The sequence below is a fragment of the Macaca thibetana genome, chromosome 5, assembly GCF_024542745.1.
Source record: "Macaca thibetana thibetana isolate TM-01 chromosome 5, ASM2454274v1, whole genome shotgun sequence".
Lineage (NCBI taxonomy): Eukaryota > Metazoa > Chordata > Mammalia > Primates > Cercopithecidae > Macaca > Macaca thibetana.
The window spans coordinates 109,463,171-109,477,343 of record NC_065582.1 but is presented as its reverse complement, the minus strand read 5'-3'; the positions used below and the strand labels follow the sequence as shown (position 1 = coordinate 109,477,343).

General features: G+C 46.7%; 2 protein-coding genes across 4 annotated transcripts in view; both read left to right on the top strand.

Moving 5' to 3' along the window:
- The window catches only part of SPINK2 (serine peptidase inhibitor Kazal type 2), a 467,655-nt gene that overhangs the window by 168,381 nt on the left and 285,101 nt on the right, over positions 1-14,173 (top strand). The gene's annotated exons all lie outside the window — the stretch shown is intronic.
- Positions 12,171-14,173, top strand: part of IGFBP7 (insulin like growth factor binding protein 7) — a 78,730-nt gene continuing 76,727 nt past the window's right edge. Inside the window, exon 1 of the mRNA XM_050791240.1 lies at positions 12,171-13,492. Within this exon, the coding sequence (XP_050647197.1) occupies positions 13,018-13,492 (475 nt within the window). The 5' untranslated portion in view covers positions 12,171-13,017. The remainder of the gene's footprint in view (positions 13,493-14,173) is intronic.

Genomic DNA, 14,173 nt, shown 5'->3' with positions numbered 1-14,173 from the left:
TAAGCAAGTTACATTGAAATCTGCAGACACTTTCTCCAAAAATACAAATGCTGCAACAGGTAGAACATGAAGTGCTTGTGAGATTCCTAGGAGACACTCATCTCCCAAAAATGTGGGCCAGTCAGCTGTTTAATGTTGTTCCTGTAGAGCAAAGGCAGACTTGCCATAAACCTGCTTCAAAAGGGGTGATTAAATGCAGACTGGATATTGATAACTGCTATCACTTCTGCTCCATGGAAGATAATAAAGATGGATAAAACAGCCCTATCCCAGCCCCTTGGAATCAGCCCCTGTCTGTGAGCAGAACCAAAGTGGACATAGGTCCACTTTGCCCTTTAAAGTGAAGGACCAGAACTACTTTTGAAAAACAAAAAAGTATATCTTACCATCAGAGGGCTTGGATTAGTCAGGGTTCTCCAAAGAAATAGAACCAATAGGAGAGATATAGTTGGAGACAAGAGAGAGATGGAGATGGAGATGGAGATAGAGATAGAGATAGATAGAGATAGAGATAGAGATAGAGATAGAGACAGAGATAGAGATGACAATTGGCTTATTAGGACAATTAGCTCATGTGATTATGGAGGCCAAGAAGTTCCATGATATGCTGTCTGCAAGCAAGAGACCCAGAAAAACTGGTGGCACAATGCAGAGTCCAAAGACCAGAGGACCAGGGGAGGGAGCTGATGGCAAAACTGAAGCAGAAGGTATGAGAACCTGGAGGAGGTTGGACAGCAGGTGGGAAAGGGGTGCAGTAATCAGTTTAAGTCCCAGAGTCCAAAGGTCCAAGAACTAGGCACTCCATTGTCCAAAGGCCAGATGGATATCCCAGCTCAAAGACAGAGAAAAAGAGAATTCACCTTTCCTCTGCCTCTTTGTTCTATTTTATCCCTCAGGGGATTGGATGATGCCCACCCATATTAGCAAGAAAGATCTTCTGTACTCAGTCTACTCATACAAATGCTAATCTCTTCCAGAAATAGCCTTATAGACACCCAGAAATAGTGCTTTACCAGCTATCTGGGCATCTCTTAGCTCAAGTTGACACATAAAATTAACCATCACGGGGCTAAAACTAGTGTGGTTAGTATTCAAATATTATTTACTATTCTTTGAGATAGAGAATTTAAAAAGCAGTCAAGGCTGGGTGCAGTGGCTCACACCCATAATCCCAGCACTTTGGGAGTCCAGGGTGGGTGGATCATGAGGTCAGGAGTTCAAGACCAGCATAGCCAACATGATGAAACTCCGTTTCTACCAAAAATACAAAAATTAGCCAGACATGGTGGCACGCACCTGTAAACAGCTACTCAGGAGGCTGAGGCAGGAGAAATCCCTTGAACCCCAGGAGGTGGAGGTTGCAGTGAGCTGAGATCGTGCCATTGCACTCCAGCCTGGGTGACATAGCAAGACTCTGTCACATAAAAAAAAAAAAAGCAGTCAAAAAACCCTTTGACTTATTGCTTATTTTAAAAGAACAAGAAAGGAGAATTCCCAAATCTCAATAAGTCCTGAAGCAGCAACCATGAAACTCTTCACGAAGAACCCCATGGGCACCCAGGAGGCTGCACTCTTCAAGAGGTACTATCCTCCCACAGACTCCCCGTTAGCGGATGCACAGAGGTCCAGCATGAAAGTCTTCGCAAGTTGGGCTGGAAGGACCAGCCCTACACAAACAAGTTTCCACTATGAAAGTTGATGGAATCAAAATTGAGTCACTTGTGTTAAAAACCATAACAAAAGAAGCCAGAGAAGGCCATGAAAAGAAGGTTATCACACACAAACGCCTAATAACAGGAACTATCACAAAAGATTCTGCAAAAACCACAGCCTTGCACAAAGACCATCACAATCTCATAGGAAAACAATACTTCTGCAAGGACATCTGCCCAGCAGATTTGTCCAACCCTGAACTGGCACCACCCTTGTTATTGATCTTTATAACCCAGGATAATTATCTCAAAACAACTATGCAACCCTCTCATTTTCCTTTAAAAGCCATTGTCTTCTTTTACTTTCCTGAATACGCACATAGTTCACATGTATTCCTATTGGCATGTGTATTCCTATTGCAATGCCTGTTCCCAAATAAATATTATTTCTTTTAGATGGCATCTCTCTGTTATTTAAGTTGACACCACTTTTTCTCAGTCATCATTTCAAGTTTATCAGTGTTCACATAGGGTTGTTTTTAAAAAGTTTGTTTTGACCTTATAAAGCTATTGAAAGATTTTCAAACTTAAGTCCAACATTAGGTATCTCTAATATTCCAAGTGTTACCTGCAAAGTAATTCAGCCCTAGGAGGAACCAAGAGAACTACTCACTCTCTCCCCACCCAAAAGCCTGAGTCCATCCAAAAATATGGGAGAGATCAAGTGGAGGAGCAAAGGAAAAGGAAAATAAAACTATATAATTCTCCTCAACTTAGCAAGTGAGCAAGGGAAGTTGCAATGAGTAATTATTTTATTCTATTAGTCAATTTTAACAAAATCATTGGTTAATAATCCTGTAAAAACATTCAGGAAAGCACAGGAAATAATTCAATCATCATATTTATTGAGGGTTTATTATGTACCAAGCACTGCTCCATTCAATCTCCCCACAACCTCATGAGATGGGTAATACTATTACTCCATGTTACAGATAAAACTGAGGCACAAGGAGATTAAGTAACTTACCCAAGGTCATATGGCTAATAAGTGCTAGAAACTGGAATAAGAGAAGAAAGGAATAAAAAACAAAGTCTGAAGAATGAATGGTAACTGAGATGTCTTAGGCAACAGAGAGCTAATCAGTGGAAGATGTGCAGAGAAATCATTCATGCATTCATTGACTCATGCACCTATTGAGCTGAGTGCTGGAAATACAGCAATGGCAAACCAGTTTTTAAAGCTAGTCATTGTCCTTGAGATCTGGTGGTTATATATAGTGCAGTAAAGCTAAAATGGAGAATGCACTAAGTGAGGGGATTGAGAGACTTCTGTGAGACCTGAGGGTTGGAAAGACTCTTCCAGCAGAGACCGGTGTCTGCTCTGAGATGTGGAGGATGAGGAAGGATGCTCCAGGGGTCAGAGTAGATGGCCTTAGCCCTTTGGAAAGGGTTTTTGCTTCCCATGGGCACTAGATGCTTTTTAAATAGACCCCAAAAGAAGAGAACATGACTCTGACAGCCAAATTCCAAGTGAATCCAGTCATAGAGTTTATTTTTCCTCCTACCCTAAAAGCCCTCAGGGAAAAACGAAAGGGCTTGGCAAAGGCAGTGGGTGGCCAGATGGACTGGGAAAGGCCTGAAGCTAGGATGCGAGGGGCTCACTGGGAGGAATAAAGCTCTGTGGGACGAGCCGCTACAGCAGTGGGAAAGAGAGCTCAGCCTGGCATGTTGACATGTTTGTGGAGAATATAACAGGGACAAGTGAAAGCAGTCCAAGACAGCAACCAAACCCAGAGCGGCTCAGAGAGAGGGAGCTGCACTTCCTGGGCAGACACTGAGCAGACGTCTACACAGAGAGGAGTGGCGTCAGACAGGATTGTAGACTTGGCTGGAACTCAATAGCAAGACAACTCCCAGAAGGGAAGTGGGCAGAGGAGGCAAGACTGTAGTCCTAAAGAAAACAGAGGCTTGGGATGAGGTAAAGGCTCAGTCTTTCCAGGGAACTCCAGAAACAAGAAATCACATGTGAGACATCTAAAGAGGACAGCTTTTCTGGGAGACGGAAAGTCATTCAACTTGGCACATCAGGAGGTCAAAGACAGGGGTCAAGTGAGGCACACAGAGGGCAGGTTGGTAATAACTTTATGAAGAATCATAAGAAGTCTGGCATTCTTCTCATTAAACGGGGGGTGGTAGGTCAATGATATTTATCTGAGTATAAACCCTTGATTGACCAGAGCTGCTGCAAGAGGCCCAGATTAAGAATTCTGTGTGTTCTGGCCGGGCGCGGTGGCTCAAGCCTGTAATCCCAGCACTTTGGGAGGCCGAGATGGGCGGATCACGAGGTCAGGAGATCGAGACCTTCCTGGCTAACACAGTGAAACCCCGTCTCTACTAAAAATAATACAAAAAACTAGCCGGGCGAGGTGGCGGGCGCCTGTAGTCCCAGCTACTCAGGAGGCTGAGGCAGGAGAATGGCGTGAACCCGGGAGGCGGAGCTTGCAGTGAGCTGAGAACGCGCCACTGCACTCCAGCCTGGGCGACGGAGCGAGACTCCGTCTCAAAAAAAAAAAAAAAAGAATTCTATGTGTTCTAATTGGTTTGGTACATTTATACCTAGGAATGCTTTTTTTTTATTTTTTTGAGACAGAATCTCACTCTGTCTCCCAGGCTGGAGTGCAATGGTGTCATCTCAGCTCGCCGCAACCTCCACCTCCAGGGTTCAAGCGATTCTCCTGCCTCAGCCTCTCATGTAGCTGGGACTACAGCTGTATGCCACCACACCCGGCTAATTTTTGTATTTTTAGTAGAGACAGGGTTTCACCATGTTGGCAAAGCTGGTCTCAAACTCCTGACCTCAGGTGATCCACCTGCCTTGGCCCCCCAAAGTGCTGGGATTACAGGTGTGAGCCACCGCACCCAGCCTTATGCCTGAGAATAGCTTCTATTCAGTCCCCAATTATCCTCTTCTTGCAAACACAACTGGTATAGAATTACATTAAGAATGTGACCCAAAAAGATTTCGCAAGATGAGTTCCGAGAGGCACATAAAGCTAGAAAGTGTTGCTTTCTTGCATTAAGCCAATTTTCCTAGACTTCTGGATGTCCATCTTTTCATTTCAATGACTAAAGAGATAGGAGGTTTTCCTACACAGGCATCATTGCCACCACATAGCCCCTCCTAAACCTCTCAATGAAGATCTACCAGGATAACAGGACTTTCAGTTCGGTCTACTTCTGACCCTTTGAGGCCATGCGAGCCCCCACTACATTCCTCAGCTATGTACTAACCTGCCCCATTCCTTCCTGAAACCAGGAACCACACACAGAATGCTAGAGATTTTACTGCAGGCCAAAGACACTCATTCCTTCCTCTTGCAGTTATATCTTCTCTCCTGTCTCTTGAATATCTCATTCCCAAATCACTTGCCCTGCTGTAAGAAAGTCACAGGGAACCTGCCGTGCTACTGAAGACCTTGACATTCAAGCCGATCACCATCTCTACTGTGTTACATGGGCTTCCAGGCCCCAATTTTATGTAACATGAGGACAAATATTTAACCTTTGAACCTTAGGGAAGACCTAAAAATGCTACTTCTCAATAAGGCATGGGAATATACTCAACAAGAATCAAAAAGAAGAGGGACTTAAAGTTTTCCAGGATTTCCTCTATTGTGACACATCCACATTTCTCTTTTAAAGCAAGCATTATTAATAAGCAGTGATGTTATGAGAAGACACTACAGAGGAAGTGGGTTAGCGTTAAGGAAGCTGGATCTGAAGCTTGACAGCTATAGACTTTGACAATATTGAAATGCACTTGTTATTCACCTAAGAGGCTGACATCAGCCAGGTAGCTGCACTGCAGAGGCAGATAAAGCAACATCTATGTCATTCATATGATCAGTGACTCTTTCTTAAAAAGGTGAATCTTCAGCATCAGTGAAAGGAATGTTGTTATTCTAACATCTTAGCAAGCTAAAACAAAATTTAAAAACTAGCATCCGTGAAATAAACGTTGTTAACATCTTAACATCCCAGCTGATCATCTGTTCAAAAGGAAAGGAATCAATGCTTTCAGGATAAATATCCTCCTAAACATTCAAAAACATCCAAGAAACTCCTTCCTGGGCACAAAGTTTTATTCATAGTGAAGTCTGTGAAGGAACCACTGAAAATATTTTATTTCCCTGATTTGACTTTCTCCCAAGCTCCTTTCAATGATGAGGAGACATTTTTATTTTTTATTTGTCTACTTTGCCAAGGTGAATTATGAAATTGAGCCACTGGGAGATTAACATGGGGCACTGCATCATTTGCCACCAAATGATCATATCATTTCCCCCATAACAAAAGAAGGATGAAGCCTAATTATGGAATAACCCAAAGACATTTTTTTCTACTTGTTGTCACCAAAAGAAATGCTCTCTAATTTATTTTACAGGGAAATGTAAATGTAAAAGTCTGTGTTAATGCAAAGTTAACATGTTAAGATAATGAATTTTAAGACAGGAAATGAGGCTTTTATGGGTTTAAAAGCCTCTCTTGATATATGCAGTATAGTTAGGATCATAGTTTAAAATCTAAATTTTTTTACAACTGTGGATATTTGGAAGTTGGCTATTATTCCGTTACCTCAAATCTTCCTGATGTGAAAGGCAGTTAAATGATAGAGCAGAACACAAGACTGACCACACAAAAAATCTTCCTTGATGATTTCTGGGGGTTCTTCAGATATTTCTGTGCCCCCGATGACTTAGCATCAGGGCTAATGGATCCAGAGTCAGCTGGATTTAAATGACCTCTAGTGAGTCCTTCAAGCAAGTTCTGTGTCTCTAATATTGAATTTTACAGGCTATTAATGCCTTTTCAATTATATCATTAGCTATTTTCCTGCATGGCAGTACCTCTTTTAAGAGATGAGATGCAGAATACTGATAAGAAATCAGTTTCTGTCCTTTATTACACAGTGAGATGTTATCATTGAGGGACTTTACCTCAAGGGCTTACTCTCAGCCAAATGTCCTGCAATGTCTCCAATACAATGTGATATGATCGCTAGGGAGCCCCCACTCCTTCCTCTCCAGAACTGTCCGTAAAGGGCTGACTTGATTTGTAAAGAACGAGTCCAAAATCAAGCTCATCCTCTTCTCCCAACACAAACCTGCTGTGGCAGAGACTGGCACCTAGTCTCTCATGGGAGAAATGTTGGGGTTTCTCTTGACTTTCCTCCAGTCAGTTTCTTTACAAGACCTGTATATTCAACTTCTTTAAAATCTCTTGTCCATCTCTTCGCCTCTATTTTGGGTAACGATATGTCCCTATTGTCCAGGACAGTCTTAATTTATGCCCATTGTCCCAGCATAATCATGAACACTACTCCCTTTCACTCACAAGAGTCCAAGTATAGACAACTGATACTGTCTCTACCTCAACTCCCATTGCCACAGCTGACTTCAGGCCCTTGCTAATTCCTACCCGGATAGTAGTAGTAGTTGGCAGTAGGAGCTGCCAACTGATTTTCCCTTTGGTCTACTTACTTTTAAAATTTTTTAATCGGCTGGGCGCGGTGGCTCCCGCTTGTAATCCCAGCAGGGAGGCTGAGGTGGGTGGATCACCTGAGGTCAGGAGTTCGAGACCAGCTTGGCCAACATGGTGAAATCCCATCTCTACTAAAAATACAAAAATTAGCCAGGCATGGTGGTGGGCACTTGTAATCCCAGCTACTCAGGGGGCTAAGGCAGGAGAATCGCTTGAACCCAGGAGGCAGAAGTTGCAGTGAGACGAGATCACACCACTGCACTCCAGCCTGGGTGACAAGAGCGAAACTCCGTCTCAAAAAAAAAAAAAGAAAGAAAGAAAAAAATTTTAATTGATTGCCAATTCTGTACCAGACACACTATTAGCATGAGGCCATGCTCCCCTGTAGGGACATGCAGTTTGCACACTGCACAGGGGCATCCAGCCCAGGGAGCAAGGAAAACTATAATTCAGTTCTCCACCTGCTGGGCCACACATCTTCATGTGGGCTGGGTCTGCCTCATCGGAGGAAGGGACGCCTTTTTCCTCACACAAAGCAACCACCTGCTTGCCAAGTCTTGAACCCTCAGTGCTGCATCTGCCCAGTGGAGGTGGGTTTTTTTTAATTCCCATAAAGGCACAGCATAGGCTGACAGTAGTAGCCCCTGCATTGTGGAAACTACATTCCTTCTTCAAGTCTGTCCCTATTAATGATCCATTTCCCTCTGACTTCTGTAATGACCGTCCAACACCACAACCTGACCTTGCCTCTCCCCTGCACCCCTCAACAGCTCACAGTCATCTATAAGATGTAGTCCAAAGCTCTGGGCGTGGTGTGCAAAGCCCTTCATCATCTCTCTTCTGCCCTCTCTCCAGACTCATTTCTCCCCACTTCTCCACATACTCACCTTGCTTCAGCTAAGCTGAACTTCGTGTGGTAGCTGGAATGTGCCAAAGTGGTTTCCACTGGCTTAGCCCCTTTTCATGCACTGTTTATCTGAGTTTGGGTGATCGGATACACCCTACCCCACCACCTGACAATCTCTGACTTATTAATGGTGATGATGATGAAGGAGAGACAGGAGAAAAAAATGAAATAATAAAGATGATAGATAACTATTGTAACAGACTGTTAAATAGAACAACTCTTCCCTTGCCTAAAAATGGCACTAGGATCTACAACCCAAAACTATAGGTGCTATGTGTCCCCACATTCTAAAGCAGAGCCACCAAGAATTGGATCAGCACCAGGTGTGGTGGCTCGTGCCTATAATCCCAGCACTTTGGGGGGCCAAGGCAGGAGGATCACTTGACACCAGGCGTTGGAGACCACCCTGAGCAATATAATGAGACTCTGTCTCTACAAAAGCAAAGAAAAATTATTAATAGCCAGGTATGGTGGTGTGCACCTGTAATCTCAGTTATTTAGGAGGCTGAGGTAGGGGGATTGCTTGGGCCCAGGAATTTGAGGCTACAGTGAGCTATGATTATATCCCTGCACTCTAGCCTAGGTGATAGAGCAAGATCCTGTCTCAAAAAAAAAAAAAAAAAAAAAAAAAAAAATTGAACCAGAATGCTCCTCAATGCTACATGTCCCTACCACAAGCACCACAAGCCCCACACACCATTCCTCCAGGCCCCCACGCACACATACATATAAACAGGTTTGGGGTGACAGCCTACTGGAGACAGCAGAAGGTTTTTCCTCCCCTTAATCCCTACCCCCCAACTCCTAAGAAGACAAGGGAAATGGAGCCAAGAGATCTGTGATGTTTGCAAGAAAAAGAGACAACCATTCCATTGTCCAATTAGATGTCTCCTGAATAGGCAGGTTGGCGTCTGGCCCTGTGCTGACTGGACACAGAGGGACGTCGCAGGGGCAGGCTGCACAGCACCATGGGTTTCCCACAGATATCAAGAAGCTTGCCAGCCTGAGTAGTCTTAGAGATACTCCACCAAGAAGGGTGCCCACCAGGTACAAGGACCCATCGGCAAAGGGTTTGGGAGTGTCCTGTGGGCTGGGGGAATATTGAGCTGAAGTAGTGTAGAAGAGAGGGGGGCATATATCTCTTGCGTCATTACCCTTCAGCCAAAGATCACAGGAATGCACCTGTAGTTGAGTAAGTTGAGTTTATCACTCATTGTAGCAAGGAGGATAGACACCATATGGAACTATGGGGGTCTCAGTAAGGGGGTGTTAGAAAGATTCTGTTACAGGATTTGGACTTTGGTTGAGTAATTTAGGGGAAGGTCTAAGGAAGCAGGAGATTGCTACGGATTGGGTGCTGTCAGAAAGCAGGAATGATTCTTTTTAAACATTTAAAAACAATTTTAATTGACAAAACATTGTGTATATTTACAGTGTACATGATGTTTTGATATATGCATGTATTGTGGAATGACTAGATTAAGCTAATTAGCATATCCTTTACCTGACATACTTATCATTGTTGAGGCAAGAACTTTTAAAATCTACTCTCTGTCAGGCATAACGGCTCACACCTGTAATCCCAGCACTCTGGGAGGCCAAGGCGGGCGGATCACGACAAAGTCAAGAGTTCGAGACCAACCTGACCAATATGGTGAAACCCAGTCTCTACTAAAAATATAAAAATTAGCTGGGCGTGGTGGCATGCGCCTGTAATCCTAGCTACTCAGGAGGCTGAGGCAGGAGAATCGCTTGAACCCGGGAGGTGGAGGTTGCAGTGAGCTGAGATCGCACCACTGCACTCCAGCCTGGGCAACAGAGCGAGACTCCATCTCAAAAAAAAGAAAAGAAAATTCAACACCACTTCATGATAAAAACACTCAATAAGCAGAATAGAAAGGAATTTCCTCAACCTGGTAAGACTGTCTATGAAATGCCCACAGCTAACACCATGCTTTTTTTTTTTTTTTTTTTGAGACGGAGTCTCGCTCTGTCGCCCAGGCTGGAGTGCAGTGGCCGGATCTCAGCTCACTGCAAGCTCCGCCTCCCGGGTTCACGCCATTCTCCTGCCTCAGCCTCCGGAGTAGCTGGGACTACAGGCGCCCACAACCGCGCCCCGCTAATTTTTTGTATTTTTAGTAGAGACAGGGTTTCACCGTGGTCTCGATCTCCTGACCTTGTGATCCGCCCGCCTCGGCCTCCCAAAGTGCTGGGATTACAGGCGTGAGCCACCGCACCCGGCCAACACCATGCTTAATGGTGAAAAACTAACAACTTTCCCTGTAAGTTGAGCACTGGGACAAGGGTGTCCACTCACCTCTTCTATTCAACATTATACTGGAGGTTCTAACCAGGGCAATTATGCAAGAAAAAGAAACGAAAGGCACCAATTAAACAGGAAGAAGTAAAAGTATCTCCATCTCCACATCCAGCCTCTCCACCTCCTTAAAACTGAAGCTGGACAGGTGACAATATCTGTTATTGGAAGGGTGGAGTTGTCAACTTGCTCTTTAAAGGCTCCATTCACCTGCCTTTTTTCTAACATCTCTTCTTGTTTTCAAGTCCTCCTTAACTGGCGCTGTCACAGAGCTCGGGTTCCCCTTTCAGTGACCAGAAACTTGCTTGTTTTCTTTGCTTGCTGGGCAGTGAGGAGGTTCCTCAAAGGGACTCTGCTGCGGCACATGTTTGCATTCTCACTGTTGGCTCTGATGCAGGACTTTCACACACTGTGGGTGACAGCTCTTAGTGTACAGCTGCTGCCACTGCCCACCCGCATGCCCTACACACACACACACACACACACACACACACACACACACACACAAAGAGTTTGTAGAGCCTGAGGGCTTCTTCGGCCTGCAGAGATAAGCACATTTATTGGCTGTCTTCCCTTCCTGCTTGCTCACCTGCCTGCCCCAACCCTCAATCTGTGTGTCCTGATGTGACCTACTTGCACTGGAATCCTTGTCTCACAGTAAGCTTCTGGAGAATCCAGAACTATTACAGATCGTCATACTAGATCATGGAACCAATTTAGTGGCTCCTGACCAGTGAATTAAATGAAATCAGGGCCAGGGGTGTTGACTCACACCTGTAATCCCAACACTTTTGGAGGCCGAGGCAGGTGGATCACTTGAGGCCAGGAGTTCGAGACCAGCCTGGGCAACATGTTGAAACCCTGTCTCTAGTAAAAATACAAAAATTAGCTGGGCATAATGGTGCATGCCTGTAATCCCAGCTACTTGGAAGGTTGAGGCAGAAGGACTGTTTGAAGCCGGGAGGCAGAGGTTGCAGTGAGCCAAAATCTCACCACTGCACTCCAGACTAGGCGACACAGAGAGACTTCATCAAAAAAAAGAAAGAAAGAAAGAAGACAGAGAAGAAAGCAAAGCAAGAAAAGAAGAGAAAGAAAGAAATTAAATACAACAGGAAATAGAGTGCACTTTGCATTTGTTTCCTTTTCAGGAAAACAAATGGGTCATGTAAACTGCATCTCTTAGGATGGAACAAAGACAAAAATATTTGGGAAAATTCTGCTCTAAAGATTTTTCATTGTTTTTTAAACAACTGTCAGGTCAACATATGACCTTTGAGGGAAAAAAGATGCTCCACTTGTCTATAATACACTAAGGAGAGGCCAAAAAGCAGTGCTAGGTTTTTCTGGATTGGAGGACGTTTCTCCACTCTCCACCCCCCGATTTTGTGGTCACTTAATTTTCCAAAAGTTTGCAATAATTATCCTTGTAAGAGTCTGTTGAGAATGAGTTCTTTGCATTGCTGATGGGATTATGAACTGAACTGCTGGCTTTCAGTCAGCAACCCTGTAAATCCCTGGATTTATGCTAAGAAAAAAGAACACAAAAGAACCACAATGTGACATGCAGAATATTGCACGCTGTAGTGTTACACATTCAGTTAAAAAGTGAAAGCAACTTCCATGTCTGCATTGGAGAGGCCAATGTTCCTGGGAAGAGAGGCTTTCAAGTTGAGTTTGCAGAGCACTTCGCAGAAAGACTGAGTGTCCATCGTTTATATCAAAAACCTCCGGGAATGCTGGTGAAGACTGGGGGCGCTTTAGGTACCTCCTTGGCAGCCCCAACGAGGAAGGAGCTGGGGACCCCTGCTCCTCTCAGCTGCGCTCTGTTCTCCCCAGAGGCTTGCTGGAGGGCAAGCAGTTCAGCAAGAACTCAAAACAAGGGCACAGCTCTCACGGATTCCAGTACTCACTGAAAACGGCTCAGCACAAAAAAAGCACAGTTTTGTTGAATGCCACTGGGAGGCGAAGCGGGGAGGGAGGTGCAGGCAGTTAGGAGGTTCCAGAAAGGGAAGTGGTTGGCAACGATTTGTCCTTTTAGTGCCTGACACCCAAGACCACAGCGGGCCTGTGGCCAACGGGGACAAAAAATCCACAGGTGGGGTTTTTTAACAGCTTGTTCTTAAGAGAGCTTCCCAAACCACAGCGTAATGAGCACTCAGGTGTCTCAGGCCCACGGAGAGTTTAATAGATGAAACCCTGGATCGTCTCGAAGCGGTGGTTGTTAAGAAGTTTAAATATATTGACCGGAAACGGGGAAAAATCAGAGAGTGGAGGAGCCGCTCGCACTGCGGGGCAATCCCTGAGGGCTCGGGGCAGAGGACTGGGGACCAAGCAGGAGCTGGCGGGGTGAGCTCTGCGAAGCGGCCGTGAGACCGAGCGCCCATGGGCCGGTCACGCCGGGTGACCGCTCACCCCCAACTCCAGCAGGAGCGCGCGCGCAGGCCCCGCGGGCCCGGGAGGGCGGCACGGGCGGGGCCCCAGCGCTCTCACCGCCCGGGGGTGTGGTTCCCGCTGCTGGGCCGGGCGGGGCGGCGGGTTTAAGGCGCGGGCCGGCCCGACCCGGCTCACTTGCGCCTTTGCAGCTGCCACCGCACCACGCCATGGAGCGGCCGTCGCTACATGCCCTACTCCTCGGCGCTGCCGGGCTGCTGCTCCTGCTCCTGCCCCTCTCCTCTTCCTCCTCTTCGGACACCTGCGGCCCCTGCGAGCCGGCCGCCTGCCCGCCCCTGCCCCCGCTGGGCTGCCTGCTGGGCGAGACCCGCGACGCGTGCGGCTGCTGCCCGATGTGCGCACGCGGCGAGGGCGAGCCGTGCGGGGGCGGCGGCGCCGGCAGGGGGTACTGCGCGCCGGGCATGGAGTGCGTGAAGAGCCGCAAGAGGCGGAAGGGTAAAGCCGGGGCAGCAGCCGGCGGCCCGGGGGTAAGCGGCGTGTGCGTGTGCAAGAGCCGCTACCCGGTGTGTGGCAGCGATGGCACCACCTACCCAAGCGGCTGCCAGCTGCGCGCCGCCAGCCAGAGGGCCGAGAGCCGCGGGGAGAAGGCCATCACCCAGGTCAGCAAGGGCACCTGCGAGCAAGGTGGGCACGAGCTCTTCCCTCTCCAACCCTGACCCTCTCGGCCCAGCGAAGGGCACATCCGACGGGGCGTCCGCGGCGGCCTCGCCCGGCGCTATTCACCTCGATTCCCCCGCGGGCATCCGAGGAGCCAGATGGGAGGGAAAGAGTTGGCAGCCGCGGAATGCCAGGAGGGGTGGGCGACGCCCCCCCTTCTCCTTTTTGGTGGTTTTGAGAGTTTCGTGCGTGCGTCAAGAAAGTGAGAACTCACAAGGCTGGGTGTATATGTAGAAAAGATTTTCCGAGACCTCAGACTTCCCCATCCCCAAAGCGCACCCAACTCGTGCTAACATCTGTCCATTTCTTGTCATTTTCTTTCTTGGCTTGGGGATGTAGAGAGAGGTGAAGTCATGAGATGGGGGAAAGCAGTTTGACAATGAAATATAAAGTAAGGACTTCCAGACAGATTTTTTTTTTTTTTTTTTTTAAGACAGGATCTTGCTCTGTCGCCCAGGGTAGAGTGCAGTGGCATGATCTCGGCCCACTGCAACTTCCACCTCCTGGACTCAAGCGATCCTCCTGCCTCAGCCTCCCAAGTAGCTGGGACTACAAGCCTGTGCCACCACGCCTGGTTAATTTTTGTATTTTTTTGTAGAGACGGAGTTTCACTATGTTGCCAAGGCTGGTCTCGAACTCCTGAGCTCA